The sequence below is a fragment of the Podarcis raffonei genome, chromosome W (assembly GCF_027172205.1).
Source record: "Podarcis raffonei isolate rPodRaf1 chromosome W, rPodRaf1.pri, whole genome shotgun sequence".
NCBI classification, from domain to species: domain Eukaryota; kingdom Metazoa; phylum Chordata; class Lepidosauria; order Squamata; family Lacertidae; genus Podarcis; species Podarcis raffonei.
The window spans coordinates 8827511-8847568 of NC_070620.1; the positions used below are offsets into that span (position 1 = coordinate 8827511).

Genomic DNA, 20058 nt, shown 5'->3' on the forward strand with positions numbered 1-20058 from the left:
CCGCAAGCCTTCGGAGTGCCTGCCATGCTCCGAAGGCTTGCAGATAGCAGCCTGCATCCCGAAGCCAGGGGCGCGCTGCGCAGCGCGCCCCGGGCTTAGGGCAGATATCTGCAAGCCTTGGGAGCCGGGTGGGAGTTCCCGCTGGGCTCCCAAGGCTTGCGGATAGCAGCCTCCAAACCCGACCTGGTTTGGAGGCTGGCGGTGGGAAAAGCAGCGCTTCTCCCCACCGCTAGCCCCACAAGCTTGGGGGACAGCAGGGAGGCGGAGCGCTGCCTTCCCGCTGTTCCCCGACCTGGTCTTTGGGGCTGGCAGTGGGGAAAAGCAGCTCCCCCCCCCCCGCCAGCCCCAAAGAGCAGGTCGAAAGGAACCCAAAGCCTCCAGAGCCCAGCAGGAACTCTTGCTGGGCTCCGGAGGCTTCGGGTGAATGCACCTCGAACGCACAGAACGCACCTTGTTTTAGAGGGGGAGAAGAAGGAAAAAAAAATTTTTTTTTCCTGTTCTCCCCCTCCTATGGTCTGGTGCGTCCTATGGTCCGGTGCGTCCAATAGAGTGAAAAATACGGTATATAAAAAAGACAAAGATGCAAAAGAAGTAGACAACTACCAACACCAACAGAAAATCACAGAGATAAATAAATAAAAAATACAAACGCTAGACTCTTCGATAACATTAGAAATTAGGAACGCAATCAAGAAAATTAAATTAGGGAAAACACCTGGCTCAGATGGTCTCCCAGCAGAATTCTATAAAAAAAAATGGAGGAAATCCTAACAGCCCTACTGGTTGAAGTAATGAACAACATTCTTAATAAAGGAAAGATTCCAGACTCATGGAAGGAAGCCTACGTAACATTAATACCTAAACAGGGAGGAGATCCGGAGTCAATATCTAACTATAGGTCAAATAAAAATATAAAGATAACTATATTAAAATTTTCAATTACAACTGTCTTTGACTTTATCATGGTAAAAGTAAAGCACTCTGTGGGAGAAGAGTAAGTTTGGAAAGGTGCCAACAACAGACTGCTATGCTGTGGGAATATGGCTAAGAGTAAACAAGAGATGGTTGAATCTGACTGAATCAGCGGATGATGATCTGCATAACAATGCTGACTCAGATACAATTTGGCTTAATTTGTGGATTTTAAAGCTGAACTATCAAAATGGATGGAGTGGGAGTCGCTGCATGGAAAAGTTAAAGGACTTCAGGAAAGGATTTAAGAGGTAGATTGAGGTGTTTATTCCCAGAAATTCAGAAGCTTTTCTTACAAGGACAATAGAGGATGAATGTTTTGAAGAAGGGGATCAAATACTGTCATATTTAACAACAGCAGCCATAATCTCACAAACGTAGAATGAAGAAAGGATGGAAAAGGATCAATCATGACTGAGCCTTTTTAAAATCAGTGACTTGCGTGAACATGACAAACAATACAATATAATTAAGTGATTAAAATATTGAAAATAAAATATTGAAAATAAATTAAAGAAGATTGGTGCCTTCTTCGGACTATCTGGAAAATACTAAAGTTAACGGAAGCGTGAGCAAGATCCAAAATAGCAGTGGATGGATAATGAATTGAAATAAGGGGAAATTAACTGAATAATTAATTGTATTGAAGGGAAAATGTAATAGATAAAAGTATGCTATATAATGCAGCAAGAAAGGGCGAGAATGGAAACACCAGGGAGGAAAGATTGGAACTCAACTTATAAAAGTTCTTTTTAATTTGTATGGAATTTGAAGTTACCATATTTTTTGCTCTATAAGACTCACTTTTTCCCTCCTAAAAAGTAAGGGGAAATGTGTGTGCGTCTTATGGAGCGAATGCAGGCTGTGCAGCTATCCCAGAAGCCAGAACAGCAAGAGGGATTGCTGCTTTCGCTGCGCAGTGATCCCTCTTGCTGTTCTGGCTTCTGAGATTCAGAGTATTTTTTTTCTCGTTTTCCTCCTCCAAAACCTAGCTGCGTCTTATGGTCTGGTGCGTCTTATAGAGCGAAAAATACAGTAAATTGTTAAAAATATTTGAAACTTAATAAAAAATAATTGGCAAAAACAGGAGAGCTTCCATTCTTCCACCTGACCACAGGTGGGTGTGGGGGAGAGGGCAGGAGCACCTGAGCAGAGGCGTCCCCCACAGCTGGATGCAAAATTGCTAAGCAATTAATCAAATGGAACTAAAAGGCAGCTTTGACAAGAGAGGGGGCTGGCTGTACTATCTGTCAAGACTGCCATGTTTATCATGGAAATCCAGTGGGTGCTTGAGGCGGTTGTCTGTCTCCAAAGCAGTGGCATGCAGAGGAGCGAGAATGATTTGACCACTCTGAAACGGCTGCCCCCAAACATCACACCACTGTTATCTTTTTAGACAAAGAGAAGTGGCCTGACCCTTGGAGTAAGAATTTTATAATCAGGACATTAAAAAGATCGAAACTAATGAGCTGAAGACTGGAAAAATGAGAAAAGAAATTGGAAGATTTGTCCACCCCTATTCCCAACACAGCTATGTAGAAGACAGAGAACAGCTAGCACAGTCTTTATATATTTACCATCTATGTGCCACAATCTTAAAGGGTTATGTGCAGAGAGGTCTGTAAGACTTAATTCCCTTCCCCTGGAAACTCAGGCAGTTCCTCATGTTTTTATACAGTCTGGATGGAGGTTGCCCCACCCACCTGCACTGTGAGAATGAGCTCATTGATGAATTGGGCTGCGTGCTGACACCGATCTGGAAGGCCAACGACCTGCGCGACTCTTTCAGGACTAATCCCATCATCTGTGGAACAAGAGGAGACAGACCCTAAATTAAATACAAACACAGAGGGGGAAAGGCAGGAGGTATAAACCTCTCATATGAAAAGGGAAAAAAATAACAAAGCACATGATCACTTATCGTCATCAGGATATGCAAATATATAGATCATTTAAGAGTATATAGAACCCTTATTCTCAATAATGATGGAACTCATAGATAGAAAATACTTTAATTTTGTATAAATCTTTAATATTTGTAAAGGGAATCTTTGTATGTGTTAATAGTTTACTAATTAAGTATCTTTGCACTTTTGGAGGGAGCGTCTCCACCCCCATCATTCAGCCCAGACACTCCAAGGGCCTTCTGGTGGTTCCCTCCCTGCGGGATGTGAGGTTACAGTGAATCAGGCAGAGGGCCTTCTCGTTGGTGGTGCTCAATCTGTGGAACGCCCTCCCATCAGATGTCAAGGAAATAAACAACTATCTGACTTGTAGAAGGTATCTGAAGGCAGCCCTAATTAGGGAAGTTTTTAATGTTTTATTTTTTTATCGCTTTTTCATTATTATTATTATTATTATTATTATTATTATTATTATTATTATGATGTTGGGAGCCGCCCAGAGTGTCTGGGGAAACCCAGCCAGATGGGTGGGGTATTAATTAGTTAGTTAGTTAGTCCTTCCAGGCTGTGAGGCTTTATTGTTTACATTTTTTAATCTTTGTTTTCTTTTTATGTTTATGTTTGCAATTTGTTTTTGTTAACAAAGAAACAAAATAAATCAAAATAATATTAAAACAGCAGCAACAAGCCTCTAGGACTACAGCTGAGGAAGCAGTATATTAATGGTGGCAACAAGAAACTCTAAAGGGCAAATTCTTCCAATGAAAAGGGCTGCCCAACCATTTCTGGACAGCCACAGGACAAATTCAAGGCTATGCAAACTGGCACTGGAGAAAAAATTAAACCAGTACCTTGAAATATACCTCTTTGTCTGCCCTTGCCCCAGGCATATTCTAAGCTAGAATCTCCTCTCTCAGGAAAAGCACACCCAATTGTTCAGAAAGCAAAATATTCGTTTCTGTATTCCAATGTTCTGACAACAAGTGCAAAGTCTCTGGAATGCCCCACTAAGCACTAGCCACTTATTTTGTAATTGTATTAATGTTTTTATTGTACTATGTAATTTAATACTTTTATTTTAAAATGCAAAACACATTCTTTAATTAAAGCCCCTGCTTCTTTGGATTGATTTACAGTGTCCTACAGGTGGTGGGTACTCCAATCCCGCCACCTCCCCACGTCAATTTCAGGTGCTTGTGAAGTAGGGGAAGAAAGCCCCATTGCAGAAACAGAAGTCCTTTATTTGTTTTGTTTCTTACATTTATAGACCACCTTCCATCTTCCAAGGAGCTCAAGGTGGTGTACCAGCAACAGTGTTTGAACATTCTGCTAGGAGGAAGAGGAGGAAGGAGACAGTTCCAAGTAGTCACTCAGTTTCCATAAACCTAACTATACATATCCTTAAAAGTGTCATTCAAGAATGCGACACCTAACAGTAAAATTCAATTACCATAAATATGTGTTGAAAAGCATTTTATACCCTGGAAAGTGCAACAGAAATAATAAACAGAAAAAAATGTGTCTCCAATTTAATAGTTTGATCACTATTATACTGCAAATACTGCTGGACAATGTCAGGTTTTCAACATTGTAATGTATCGCCAGGCCAACATCACAATCCGGCGGTACATTGAGATATTCAAAACCCTGCTTCCTACCACAGCACTGCAAGGAATTAGGGTGAAATTGCTGAGGCGGTTTCAGCCCAGCACCTGGCAGCGCCAAAGAGGAAGCAGCTTTGCACCCCCAGCTGATCAACCCCATCCTTCTCCAGCTTGCACGTGAGCAGAAGGATTGGGGCTCCCTCAGCTGGGGGGTGGATGGGAGCACTTTAACGGAGCCACCCCTGCCGCTGCCGGCTCGTATGAGCTGGTGGCAGGTTGGGGGCTCCGTAAAACTGCTTGGCTGAGGCAAAGACAGCCATTCACTCCTCAGCTGAGCAGTTTAAAGAAGTGGAGAAACAAGCTGTATCAGCGCCTCACCGATGCAGCTTGTTTCTCCCTCTGGACTCTCTCCCGAGTCCCTCTGCCTCCAGAGCCTGGCTGCAGCTTGTTTCTCCCTTGGCGCGTTGGGCACAGGTGGCAGAGGGACTCAGGAGTAGCACAGTTTCACTCGCAATATACTGCCAAGTGAAGCAGGCAACGCGGTCTGCCCTTCGTACTGGTCCTGGGTGAAGTATCGTGTGGCGGTAGGGTACGAGGTCTCCAGAGAAAAGGCACCATGAAAAAACTGGGCCCAGGGGATGTTAGGATATAGTTCCATTCCACCTTAAAAGGGTACTGGCATGATGTTAGTGTATCACATGCCTGTTTACTTCTAGCTCTCGCTGGGAACTTCTGTTACATGTTGCTTTTGCTCTGTGGCTGTTTTGCTGGACACGAAGGCAAGCAGTCATGTTTTCCTTTGTTCCTGAATACACTGAATATATGCTGTACATATGCTTGCACAACTCTCTCTGTCTGCCTCTTCCGTTGTGGATGATTTATACACTCTGCTGACAGAGTGTGCAAGGGTTTTGGAACGTATCTGAGGCTTGTGTTGCTGACTGACTGAAGAACAAATAGAAGTTTTCCCCCTAGAGGGAGACTGTGAAACTGTAACCAATTTCGGGGAGCCTACAGCTGTTACAGATTACAATCGTGGGAATAGACTTCTGACCTTGCAGGACAATGTACTCAGAAGCTTTGTTGTGTGCTTTCTATAAAACAAATGCCCTACTGGAACAGTTACATGAAAAGACGGATTTGATGACTGATTCGATTAGAAATTTTAAACAGGCAGTGGGAAATTTTGAACAGGCAGTGGGAAAATATATGGAGCCCACCCAGGAATTAAATCAGGAGTGTGCCCTGACAGAACAGATGAGGGAAGAGGATGTTGCTGAATCTTGGGCGCCAGAGATGGAGGGAGCTGTGGCCCAACAGGAACATGAGCTTTCGGATTTGACAAATGAACTTGGAAAAAGCCAGATTTGGAAAGAAAAAGTTTGGTTTGGCTTGGAAATGGGGGCTGGATAGACCCCCCGATGCAGGGATGTTTGGACTTTTCAAGTCTGGCAATGGGCCGTGAGATGTTTGGGGTTGTGGGGGCTCCTAATTTTGGAGGGGTTTTGAAACATGTTCTTGAATACCACATGGAGTTTAGTGTGGATTATGGAAAAGGGGTTGATCAGTCGAGAAGGGTCAATAACATTGTTAAGTTGGAGTTCCCACGAGTGAAACGAGCAGGAGACAAGGGAAAATACGGTTATAAATATGAAGAGAAGTTGCGGAAGGGACATGGAAGAGACTTAAGGGCCTCGGATACAAGGTTACCAGGTTAATGCGCTAGATCGATGGGACAATAAGGACTGACAAAACCCGGGACCAGGAGGAAGGGATGCTGGATGAAGATGGGATTGTTTCTACTACTAGGATTGTTTTATAAAATCGATGAATGTTAGAAAAATGTTGGAATGAAATTACTTGGCTCTAGTAAAAATGTGTAAAGAATTACGTAAGAATATAATGGCTATGAGAAGTTGGTAAAAATAAGACTTAAGTTTCAAGTTTGGGTTTTTTATAGTACCGAGACCAGGGAGAAGAGTTGGTGGAAGAAGATTGGAATAAACTTAAAGACTATTTACAGAAATGTTGCAAAATTAATGAATGTTAGAATGATGTTGGATTGAACTGAAGTGGTTTTATGCTGTAATGTTATAAAGGAATATGAAAAAATGGATAATTAATAGGTAAAAATTTAATGTTATAATATATGAAAGGATTTGCTGAACCAATGAATTGAATTGGAATACAAAAAAGGGAGGCGTGAGGAGGTCCGGGAAACAAGCAAATGAAAAATAAGTAATGGAAAGATTGAATTGTTTTTAACTGTTTTTATTTGCTGTTTTTTCATTTTTATTTTTTCATTTTTTCATTTTGTAATATTGTGAAAACCTTAATAAATATCTTTTTTTTTTTAAAAAAAAAGGAAATCGACACCTGTTTATTTCCTTTACGCCTCAGGATGGGGAAATTCAACAGGCTGATGGTAAGACTTTGATAACTGCAGGAGTCGGGACAGTGAAACTGGCAAGTCTGCATACCACCATCAGCAAAGTACTTTTTGTTCCAGATTCTGCAGACAATTTGCTCAGCATCCCACAGCTGACTGAGCAAGACTTTGAGATCTCCTTCAAGAAGGGCATTTGCATCATCAAGAAGGGCAAAGAGGACATTTTGCATGCTAAGTTTGTAGATGACTTGTTCTTGATAACTTATGATGACAAAGCTGTTGATGTGTCTAATGTTGAATCTTGTGTTGCACAACTAACAAAGTTCTTAATTCAGGTTGTATTCACAAACAGCACAGAAAATTTGGTCACATGTCATGGCAGGCACTTGCCAAGATGCCTGGGATGGTTCAGGGTTTAACCACAAAGCCCTGTAAGTTTCACAAATGTGTCTCTTGTGCAGAAAACAAAGTGAAGGTTGCTCCCAAAGGCAAAGTGTCTAGCCGACAGGCTTCCAAATCCTATCAGCTAGTCCACGCAGACCTGGTTGGTCCACTTGCGCCCTCTTTCATAGAATCATAGAATCATAGAATCATAGAGTTGGAAGAGACCACAAGGGCCATCGAGTCCAACCCCCTGCCAAGCAGGAAACACCATCAGAGCACTCCTGACATATGGTTGTCAAGCCTCTGCTTAAAGACCTCCAAAGAAGGAGACTCCACCACACTCCTTGGCAGCAAATTCCACTGTCGAACAGCTCTTACTGTCAGGAAGTTCTTCCTAATGTTTAGGTGGAATCTTCTTTCTTGTAGTTTGTATCCATTGCTCCGTGTCCGCTTCTCTGGAGCAGCAGAAAACAACCTTTCTCCCTCCTCTATGTGACATCCTTTTATATATTTGAACATGGCTATCATATCACCCCTTAACCTCCTCTTCTTCAGGCTAAACATGCCCAGCTCCCTTAGCCGTTCCTCATAAGGCATCGTTTCCAGGCCTTTGACCATTTTGGTTGCCCTCCTCTGGACACGTTCCAGTTTGTCAATGTCCTTCTTGAACTGTGGTGCCCAGAACTGGACACAGTACTCCAGGTGAGGTCTGACCAGAGCAGAATACAGTGGCACTATTACTTCCCTTGATCTAGATGCTATACTCCTATTGATGCAGCCCAGAATTGCATTGGCTTTTTTAGCTGCCGCGTCACACTGTTGGCTCATGTCAAGTTTGTGGTCAACCAAGACTCCTAGATCCTTTTCACATGTAGTGCTCTCAAGCCAGGTGTCACCCATCTTGTATTTGTGCCTCTCATTTTTTTTGCCCAAGTGCAATACTTTACATTTCTCCCTGTTAAAATTCATCTTGTTTGTTTTGGCCCAGTTCTCTAATCTGTCAAGGTCGTTTTGAAGTGTGTTCCTGTCCTCTGGGGTGTTAGCCACCCCTCCCAGTTTGGTGTCATCTGCAAATTTGATCAGGATGCCCTTGAGTCCATCATCCAAGTCGTTGATAAAGATGTTGAATAAGACCGGGCCCAAGACAGAACCCTGTGGCACCCCACTAGTCACTCTTCTCCAGGATGAAGAGGAACCATTGATGAGCACCCTTTGGGTTCGGTCAGTCAGCCAGTTACAAATCCACTGAGTGGTAGCATAGTCAAGACCGCATTTTACCAGCTTCTTTACAAGAATATCATGGGGCACCTTGTCAAATGCCTTGCTGAAATCAAGGTAGGCTACATCCACTGCGTTCCCTTCATCTACCAGGCTTGTAATTCTGTCAATTCTTGTAATTCTTGTAATTCTTGCTGCTCTTTGGGTGCAGCAAGGTACTTCATGGTTTTAATTGATTCTTTTTCTAGGTACATTCATGTGTTTATGCTCAAGCAAAAGTCAGAAGTGTTTCTTAGGTTCAAGTTACAGATAGGTAGCCGTGTTGGTCTGCCATAGTCAAAACAAAAATTTTTTTTTCCTTCCAGTAGCACCTTAAAGACCAACTAAGTTAGTTCTTGGTATGAGCTTTCGTGTGCATGCACACTTGCACACTTGGTATCTGAAGAAGTTCACGAAAGCTCATACCAAGTTCACGAAAGTTCACGAAAGCTCATACCAAGAACTAACTTAGTTGGTCTTTAAGGTGCTACTGGAAGGAAAAAAATTTCTTAGGTTCAAGGCGTTCTGTGTTTGGTTGGAAAATGCTCACAATAAATGCATTGGTTGTTTATTTTCTGATCGAGGCAGCGAATTCACTTCTCAGAAGTTTGAAGCTTTCCTGACTGAGAAGGGACTCCAGCATGACCTCTCAGGTCCCAGATCTCCGTGGGAGAATGGGCTTTGCGAGTGGGCAAGCCAAACTTTGCTGCAAGGCCTAAAAACCTTGTTGCATGATGCCAATCTCCCTGAGAAATATTAGGCGGAGTCTTTGAATACTTTTGTTTACTCCTATAACAGGAGACTGTCATCACCTATTGGTTGTACTCCCTATGAGAAGATGTTTGGTAAGAAACCTTACGTCAAGCACATGAGAATCTTTGGTTCTGACATGTGGGTACACACCCCACAGAGCAGCAAGCTTGGGAAGCGTGGGGCACATGGTTTGTTCATGGGGTACGAAAAAGGTGCATACAGGGTATTCATGACTGACTCAAAGTCCGTTAGGTTCACAAATAGTGTTGAGTACAATCCTAAGTGGGGGGGGTGTGTGTGGGAATTTTCCATAGTCACTCACAAGAGGATGAAGATGATGAGGAAGCAGAGGAAGCTGAGGATGATGATCAGAGTTTGGATTCCAGCTCAGTGGGTGGCGGTGCTGCTGATGTCAGTGACAGTGATGACACAGCAGACTACAAGAGCGCAAAGGCCTCACTCAGACCATCTGATGCGTCTGACACTGAACTGGAAGAACCACTGTTCACCATTGGCCACTTTTCTCCTAAAAAAGAGGAAATGAGTGCAGAAGACTTGCATCTAGTACGCAGATCTGAAAGGGCCACGAAAGGCAAACCTCCAAAGAGATTTGCTGATGAGTTTGCTAAAACAGCAACTGCTGTTCTTAGTAGCTCAGAGAAGGTGTGGGAACCATCAAGCTTCCAATAGATCCAGTCTTTAGACTCGAAGGATGATGAACTATGGCTCAATGCCATGAAGGCTGAAGTTGATTCCTTGAATAGGAACCAAACCTGGGAGATGGTGCCAATAGTCCAAGGAATGAGGCTAGTTGGCAGCAAATGGGTCTTTAAGGCCAAGACAGACCAGACTGGCAAGGTTGTCAGGCACAAAGCCAGATTGGTCGCCAGAGGTTTTTCACAGGTACCGGGACAGGATTACCACAAGACCTACTCACCCACCGTCAAGTATGAGAGCATTAGGCTAATGCTCAAGATTGCTGCAGAGGAGAAGCTACACGTTTCTCATCATGATGTGAACACAGCTTTTTTGTACGCGATTTTTGGGGGAGGAACTGTATATGCTTCCACCTGATGGAGTGGAGGTACAGAAGGGAATGGTCTATAAACTACGGAAATCCTTATATGGTCTCAAGCAGAGTGCAAGGTGTTGGAACATAAAATTCACTGAGACATTGCTTTCTCTAGCTTTTCACCATGGCAAAGCTGATCCTTGTGTGTTTGTCAAAGAGGGGCAAAACAAACTGTACTGTTTATGTTTTGTTGATAATTTGCTTTTGTTTTGGAAGAATCAGGCTTTGTACCAAAGCACCCTAGCTCAACTGAGGGAGCACTTTGACATGAAGGATCTTGGTGAGGTATCCAACTATCTTTCTTTGCATGCAGAGAAAGACCAAGCAGGTAATTTTCTGGTACGCGAAACACAGAAAATTGCTGATTTATTAACCAGGCTGAATTTGGTTGATACAAACCCAGCAGACACACCGATGGTGACAGGTTACCAGGTAGATTGTGCTGCTGAAGCATTTTCTGACACCACACTGTACAGATGCATTCTAGGCAAACTGAATTTCATTGCTAGATGTTCAAGACCTGACATAGCTGTAACCACTAACCTGCTTAGCAGAAATGCCAACAATCATAGTGTTCAGGATTGGAAAGCTCTGAAGCGCATAGCCCGCTATTTGAAGGGGACTTTGCACTACAGACTGAGGTTCACAGGTCAGAAGACTGGATGTTTTACTATGTTTTTATATATGCTGGAAGCCACCCAGAGGGGCTGGGGCAACCCAATCACATGGGTGGGGTACAAATAAATTACTACTACTAAGATTTGTAAGCTGCATTGCACTATTATCCTGAACCTTTGTATTTTCTTAAAACCATTTATTTTTATTTTTTTATTTTATTTATTATTATTATTATTATTATTATTATTATTATTATTAGTTTAAAGAAAGAATCTTGCTTTCTTTTTAGTGAGTGGGGGAAAGCCATAGGTCCCAGGTTCAATTCTCAGCATTTCCAGGTCGGGCTGGGAATGCCCTCTGCCTGAAACCCTGGGGAGCTGTTGCCAGTCAATGTATAGACACTAATCGAGCTAAATATACCAAAGGTTTGATATAAGACAGCTTTCTTAGGATGGAGAGAAAAAGTGGTTGCCAGCTGAGAGTTGTACACTCAAAATCAGACAGACCGTTGTTTTTGATAACAGCCTACAAACCTGGTTTAAACTGAATCCTAACACCAGCATCATTCTGGATCTTCTTTATCATTTCCCCATTTCTTCCTATGACGATTCCCACGGCAAACCTCGGCACAGAGACCTACCAGGAAGAGAAAAAAGCAGTAAGAGGGACAAGGAAAAGTTTATTACAGTCCTTTTTTATTTCAAATTCTACAGAGAGAGGCTATAGAACCCAGCCTCTTGGATAATGGAATTGTCCCAAGTGAATCTCCACCCCCTTCTCTCCCACTCCCTCATTTGTCATCATCATCATCTCCTCTACAGATGCCACTTTGAGCTCTTTGCTCTCCTACTTTTAAGACTCACCGGGTTCCAGGAGATGGTGGGTCTGAAATGCTTTCTAGTGACAACTTGTCATACAGCTGCTGCTCCGGCTCTGCCTGCTCCTCCTCTCCCATTATTTCCCACCTTTTCCCCTCATCTGCCTCTCAGCTGTGACCTCCTGCAAACCACTGTTGTAAATCTATACTGCCTCCTCTTCCTCCTCCAGGAGTGTCAGGCTGGGAAGGTGGTCTCCACCATTCCTCTTCCCAGTCCCTGACATCACCCCCCTCTCCAGAGCTCTCCTCCTCCCAACCCAGTGGTTTCAATTGGTTGGGGTGGCATGTATAGAACACCCTTTGCAAGTCTGATGCATGGGCATGTTCTGCATACTCCCATGAACTTTCTCCAGGTCCATACCCACTTCCACACAATCAGGGATTGCCACTTCTTTCTTCGCATCCTGGACTCTAGAATTTGCTCTACTTCACACTCTTCCTCTCCCTCTACCATGGTGGGAGGTGGAGGTGCTTGTCTAGGTGCCTGGTCGGGGTGTGCAGGCACGACAGGCAACAAGACTGATCTGTGGAAGACGGGGTGAATCTTCATGGATACAGGCAATTGAAGCCTGAAAGTCACAGGGTTGATCTGGTCCACAACTTCAAACGGGTCCACCCTCTGTGGGTCCAGTTTCCTGCATCTGCCCTTCTATGGCAAATCATGTGTCAACAGCCACACCTGATCTCCCACCTTAATCTCAGTGTGAGGCTGCCAGTGCACACCAGTCGTTCTCTTATAGGCCTCTTTGGCACAGTCCAATTGCTCTTTCAGCAAACTCTGTATTGCTGAAAGTTCTTCTACAAAGTCTTTTGCTGCAGGCACTGACAGGGTGTCAGTTGGGGTTGGGAAGGCACAAGGATGGTATCCATAACTGGCGAAGAAGGGAGTCTGATGCACAGAAGCATGGAGAGCATTGTTGTATGCGAACTCTGCCAAGGGAAGCTTGGAAACCCAACCACCTTGTAGATAGTTCACATAGCAAAATAGGTACTGCTGCATCGTGGCATTGTTTCTTTCTGAATTCCCATTCCACCTTGAGAAGCTGCATGAGCTTCTTCCAGAACTGCAAGGTAAACTGTGTTCCCCTATCAGACACTGTAGTGAAGTTAGGAAATTTCAGTAGACCAAACTTTGGTCAAGTAAGAAGCAAAGTATCATGGGAAGACCAAAGGCCATTAGGATTTATGGGGAATGTGTTTTGTTACTTTAAAACTGCAGACTACCAGTCTCTAAATGTGTGAGGTTGCTTATCTCAGGAAGGAACTTCTCCAGGTTGATTAGTGGTCTTCTGACACCTGGTACTTAACTCATTCACACCCAAACAGTGTTGTTATCAACCCTAATTACTCTGGGAATGTGTATCTGCTGAGTATCTGAGGAAGGGAGGAACTCTTTGATCCAAAGTCCTGGGAACTAACGAGCTCAGCTGTCACAAGTTAAAATTATTAGCCAACTAGCTGACCATTGGTGAATTTAAACATAATCAATAATTTTGATTGGGTCTGAGTTCTGTTTCCACGTGAGGTTTTGAAATAAAGATCCTAAGGACGGACTGAGAAAGCGCGCTCTGCAATCCGCCCTTCTGTCAGCTTGCCACCTTGCTGACAGTCGTCTTGCTGCATTGACATGTGAGTCTTTGTAGTGGAGATTCTTCCTGCCTTGGAGATGCAGAGCCATCTAAGGACTTTGAAACCATTCTAACTTTGCCTTTGTTCTTTTATTGTGAGTATACTAGCTAGCCATATTCTACAATGTTTTTGTTTTACCTGTTTGAAATGTATAAGAGATGTGCCTGCTTTAAGTATGTTTAATCTTGTTTTTTAAAATAAATTTTAAAAAGAGAACTTTTCCTGTCTTGTGTGCCATTCTGAGGGAAAGCCTAAGTGCAGCGCCTGACCAATCCGTCACGTACTACATTTGTTGAATTTCTGCCTGCATTTTGTGGAAGCGACTTGCAGGGTGGGGCAGCCGGTAAATAGGAAGCATAACCCATCTCCCTTGGGTTACGACTTCTGGTGCCCTGGTACAGGGGAGTGGTGGCAGCAACTACCCTTTTTTGGTGTGTTCTGTCCTGTAAAAAGTATATGCTGCCGGCCGCCGTTCCTTTAAACCTGATCCAGCTGGATGGTAGGACAGGAGAGGGAGGGGGCGAGTGGCCGGAGCATTACTACAGACACTATCAGTTGAGGGAGTCTGTGCAACCTGAATACATGATCTACAAAGAGCTAAGCTGTTTCTTGGGCTGTCAGAAGTCCCTTACAGGGCACGAAGTGCACCATCTTGAACAGATCTACCACTACCCAGATCACTATCTGCTGCTATGATTTAGGCGGATCAGTGAGGAAGTCCATAGCTATGGTTTCCCAGGGCCCTTGCAGGGAGGGCAGCAGTTGTAACAAGCCTGTTGGTGCCTCTCTTGGTCTCTCTGTTCACTGACATGTCTCACAGGCTCTCACATGCTCCTTGACCTCCTCCCTCATCCTTGGCCATCAGAACTGCTGCACCACATGGTATAACGTCTTGTACTGCCCAAAGTGTCCCACTGTAGGGTTGTCATGACACTGACGTAGGACCTTGGCTTGGCGGTCTCCTCCTGGGATACAGAGAACCTCTCCCTCTATACAATAGGCCATCCTTCTCTAAGAAACCATCTGCTTCGCTGCTGCCTTCCTGCAGCTCCATTAACTTGCCTCTGGTGAAGGCATCCTCTCGTTAGCTACTGGAAGTTTGTGACTTGCACGATTGACCCAGCTGCTAGCTGTAGCTGTGCTGACTCCAAGGTATGTCTATACACTGGGGCCAGCTCAAAGTCTTGATATTCCAGCTTCCTGAAGAGAGCATCTGCTTTTTGATTCCAGTTACCTGACACATACTGGACTCTGAATTCAAGCCGAGCAAAGAACTGTGCCCAGTGGATCTACCATTGATTCAGGCAATGCGTCATCTGCCAATACTCCACATTAAGATAGTCTGTGCACACCTCCACCTGGTGCTGTGCCCTTCCAGGAAGTGCCTTAACACTTTGAAGGCTTCTTTGACAGCTAAAGGCTCGTTTCCCCAGATGGTGTAATTCTGTTCTGAAGGGTTCCATTTTCTAGAATGGAAGATGCACAGGCATAGGGTCCAGTTTTGGTCTTCCTGCAGCAGCACAGCACCTACCAGTCTGTCAGAGGCATCCGTTTCTACGACAAATGGCCTATGGAGGTGCAGGGGTCCAGGAATAGCTACCATAGTCCTGTGCTGCCAGTCACAACAGAGCTCAGTGGAAGGAGAAGCCAGCCAACCACCCAAGTCTCAGTGGGTACTTGCCTGGAGGCACAGTCCATATACAAGGTCTAATCCAGTTCTAAGGTCAGGAGTATATAAGTTCAAGTCGTCTGATAATCTGGGGGTCAAGAAAGCCAAGGGTCCAATGTCACAACCAGCAGCAAGATCTGGCCATGAATGATGAATGTTGTTACCAGCAACTGACAGAGGCTGGAAAACCTTCTTAAGAAAGCTGGAGCCAGCTGGTTCTCATCAGGAGCAACAAGGCTGATCAGCAGCAGGTGAAGTCACTTCGCTTTCTGCTCCTTCAGGCTGCTGCTCACCAGGTGAAGCTGACTCCTGGCCCATGACACTATCCCCCGCCCCAATAATTGGTATCATTTGGGGTAAAAACATCATTTTGGGTAACACATTCATTTTTATTACTGACATTCTGTCGCTGAGTGATAATCTTGACTTATTCCAAATTTCCAAATCTCTTTGATTTCTTTCCAAATTTTAATGTAATTGTCCTTAAATAGATTACTATTTTTATTCGTTAGCCAGATTCCAAAGTATTTAGTTTTGTTTACTATTGCCAATCCTGATATCCTCTTAAGTTCTTCTTTTTCCTGCATAATCATATTTTTTGCTAACATATTGTTCTTATTTTTGTTTAGTTTAAATCCTGCCGCTTTACCAAATTCAAGAACTCTTTCTATTATTTATGGAACACTTTCTTCTGGATTTTCGGTGGTTAAAATCAAATCATCTCCAAAGGCCTTTATCTTATGTGCCTTCTTCCCTACTGTTATACCTTTTATATTTGGATCTTTCCTTATTGCAATCATTAAGTGTTCATTAAGGGGTGAAAGAGTGCAGCCTTGCCTGGTCCCCTTATCAATGTTGAATTCTTCAGTTGTCTCATTGTTGAGGATCAGTTTGGCTCTCTGCTTTCAATATATTGCCTCAATACCCCTGCTGAAGTTTTCACCGAGTCATGTTCTTTCTATATATTTTTCAAAAAATTCCACAATACGTTATCAAAGGCCTTCTCCGCATCTATCAGCATCAGTATGGCCTTTTTATCGGATCTTTCTTCCAAATATTCTAGTATATCTATTATATTCCTCATGTTATTGTGCATGTTTCTACCTGGTAAGAAACCCGTCTGATCCACGCGACGGTCACCTCCTGACTGGATTATTGTAACTCGCTCTACGTGGGGCTGCCCTTGAGACTGACCCAGAAACTCCAGCGGGTGCAGAATGCCGCGGCGAGACTCCTTATGGGGTCTTCGCTGCGAGATCATATTCATCCGGTACTATACCAGCTGCACTGGCTCCCGGTGGAGTACAGGATCAGGTTTAAGGTGCTGGTTTTAACCTTTAAAGCCCTATACGGCCTAGGACCCTCGTACCTACGGGACCGCCTCTCCTGGTATGTCCCACAGAGAAATTTGCGGTCTGCAAATAAAAACATCCTGAAGATCCCAGGCCACAGAGAGGTTAGGCTGGCCTCAACTCGAGCCAGGGCTTTTTCAGCTGTGGCTCCGATCTGGTGGAACGCTCTGTCACAAGAGACTAGGGCCCTGCGGGACTTGACATCTTTCCGCAGGGCCTGCAAGACAGAGCTGTTCCACCAGGCCTTTGATCAGGCCGCAGCCTGACCCCCTCCTCTGGCAATCTGCACAGAATGTTGCTTAATGGTTGCCATTAATTTGATTTTAATTAATTTTATAATGAATGTTTTTAGAATGTTGGATTATTTTGATTGTTGTTAGCCGCCCTGAGCCCAGCTTCGGCTGGGGAGGGCGGGATATAAATAAAAAATTATTATTATTATTATTATTATTATTATTATTATTATTATTATTAATGTATAATTTCATTCAAAATCTTTTTAATCTGTTGGCAAGAATATCAGAAAATATTTTATAACCGTTTTTCAATAATGATACAGGCCTGTAATTTTTGATTAATGTCGGATCCACTCCTTGCTTAGGTATCAATGTGATAAATGCTTCTTCCCACGATTTTGGTATTCTTTCTTCTTTTAAGATTCTGTTCAATACTGTTTTCATTGGTACTGCTAGTATGTGTTCTAATTTCTTATAATACGCCAATGGCAAGCCATCCGTACCTGATGCTTTCCCTGTCTTTGCTTTGGAAATTGCTTGTTGCACCTCCATCATAGTTATTGGAAGGTTTAGTTGTTCGACTTTTCCAATGTCTATCCTCAGAAGTTTATTCTGTGCGAAGCATCTTTCCATGCCTTCTTCATCTTCCTCTTCTGCTTTATATACTGTAATTTTCTATAATAATTTGCATTTCACTAATTACTTTAGGGTCTTCTATTTTCCCATCTTCTTTCAGTTTCTCTATTAATCTCTCCTTTTGTTTTTTCTTTAATTGCCATGCAAGTAACCTGCCTGGCTTGTTGGTGAACTAAAAAAAAAGTGTCTTAATTTTTTGTTTAATTTCGTAGTTCTAAATCATGGAAAGCTGTGTTTGTAAAAACTTTTTTTTTTAAGGTAGCTCCTTTTTTGGATTCTTGGCTAGTTCTTTCTTGTTTTCCCTTATCTCCTTAAACAGTTTTTCCAATCCCACCCCCCTCTTTTATTTGAATTATATTTTGTTGGATAAAGTAGCCTCGCATTACTGCCTTACTTGCGTCCCATACAATATTAATATCTGTTTCTTTATTCAAGTTATTATCAAAGTATTCTTTTAAAGTTACCTTCTCCTTTTCTAATATTTTCTCATCATTAAGAATGGATTCTTTAATTCTCCATCTTCTTGATATTTTCCTTCCTCCCATCATTTCCAACATAACTGGATTATGGCCGGATATTGTTTTTGAGTGGATTTTGGCTTTCTTACATTTTGATAATTCTTTGGATACCTACATTGCGTCTATTCTCCCCGCCAAGTTTTTTTTGCCTCTGAGTGGTGTATGAATTGCTTTTCATTTGGGCGTTTAATCTTCCATATGTCCTGCAGATCAAGATTTTCTACTAGTTGCAAAAAATAATGGTAGTCATCCTTCTTTATTCTCCCGTCTCATGTGTTGTTCTATCCATCTCCAAAGAAGTGACTCCATTTAGGTCCCCCATTAGTATGATGTTTTCATCACTATATTCTAATAATTTATCCTCCAATTTTTTATAGAATTCGTCTTTTTTGTCATTTGGCGCATATATTCCCACTATAATTATTTTTTGTTTTTGTTTTTTAACCCTTATTGCCATCATTCTTCCTTCTTCATCTTTAAATACATACTCCGGGTTTAGCTTTGGATTTGCATAAATGATTAACCCTCCTTTTTAAATCACATCTGAGGAAACAAATTCATCACCCAGCTTTTAATTAATTAGCACCTTTCTGTATTTTCTAGTTACATGTGCCTCTTGCAGACATATTATATCCCATTTACTTTTTAAGAGATGTTCAACCTTGTTTCTTTTTATCTTGCTATTTGACCCATTAACATTCCACAAAAATTTAAGGTCCATAAGTTGTCAGTTATCAATTCCTTTATTTTGATCAATTGTTGTGTGTTATTGTGTAGTGTTCGATTTAAAAAACCCCTTCTTACACCTCCTTTTCAGCTAACATCTTGACTTTTCCTCTCCTTCAGTATCACCAATTAAATTAAGTGTGCAAGGCAGACAAGAAAAGAGGCTTTACAAATGAAATCTCATTACTAGACAAAGAGTTATTACAAAATAAGACAAAAGTAATTTCTAAAGTATATGAAACATTGTTGGACTGGGAGGTTAAGGACGAACAAGTAAAAGAGGTAATGATTAGATGGGCTATGGATATAGGTAAAACTACTGAATTATCATGGGAAAAATTATGGAAAGAAAGTTGGAAATTTACGGCTTGCGAAGTGATGAAGGAAAATCTGATAAGGATATTTTATAGATGGTATTTAACACCAACCAAAATATGCAAAATGTATAAAACAAAATCAAATCTGTGTTGGAGCTGTAATCAAGTAGAGGGGACACTCATACATTTGTGGGGGACATGTGATAAAATCAAAGGCTTCTGGGATATGGTGTATGAGGAGCTAAAGAAAATGTTCCAACAAAACTTTATTAATAAAACAGAAGCTTTTTTATTGGGGATACTCAATGCAGATATAGCCGGGGGGGGGATCCTTTATGTCACAGGGACCACGAGAACATTAATTGCCAAAAATGGGGGGGGGGGGAATAACACTGACAAAAAAAAAGAATGGCAAGATAAATAATTTGATAACATAAAATTGGCCAGATTGACAAAAGCTATTAGGGATCAGCACAAAGATATCAAAAAGACTGGGAAAAATATAGAGAATACATTAAAGCAGTGCCCTCAAATTAATACTTGGACTTGTTTCGATTAACTTCTGCAAAATAAATTAAAGCATGTAAATCAAAAAAACAAAGAAAAAGAGGTAATAATGAATTAAGAAGGAAACAGTTTACCAAAAACAAAAAGGGAACCGTGTTGAGGATGAAGGAAGTCAATTGGAAGAAAAGAAGAAATGAAATATAGTATCTATATTGCTGTCCATTTGTTTGTATACATTTCTGTAAGTAACTATGTTTTATTTGTATCTCTTTGTTTTTGGTTCATTTTATTTTTGTTTATGTATTTTTATGGTGGGTGTGGGTGTGTCGCAAAATAAACTAAAAAAAAATTCAATAGTATTGTTTCAAGCTTTCTCTGCTGGGCTCGAATTCACCTACGACTTTACTGCACGGTCCTCTCCACAATTCTCCATTATAAATCCAATAAAAGGTAGTAAAGAATGGGTTTCAGTTGCTTTTAATCCAACTTTCCCATCGGCAGACATACTGTGTATCTAATGGAGTCACATAAAATTAATAACATTCTCACTTGCAAGTTGTTTCCATGGTGATAATTACCCAGAAGACAAGGATGGACTTCCTTTTTACTCCTCCGCCTAGCGCCAAATTCAGCCTAAT

General features: G+C 42.2%; 1 protein-coding gene across 9 annotated transcripts in view; it reads right to left on the reverse strand.

Moving 5' to 3' along the window:
• LOC128406015 (far upstream element-binding protein 3-like) overlaps positions 1–20058 on the reverse strand; it is a 332867-nt gene that overhangs the window by 140860 nt on the left and 171949 nt on the right. For all 9 annotated transcript variants that reach the window (XM_053373066.1, XM_053373069.1, XM_053373070.1 and 6 more), the window contains 2 exons: positions 11487–11589; positions 2676–2776 (listed from right to left, as the gene is read on the reverse strand). In XM_053373066.1, coding sequence (XP_053229041.1) covers positions 2676–2776; positions 11487–11589 — 204 coding nt within the window. The remainder of the gene's footprint in view (positions 1–2675; positions 2777–11486; positions 11590–20058) is intronic.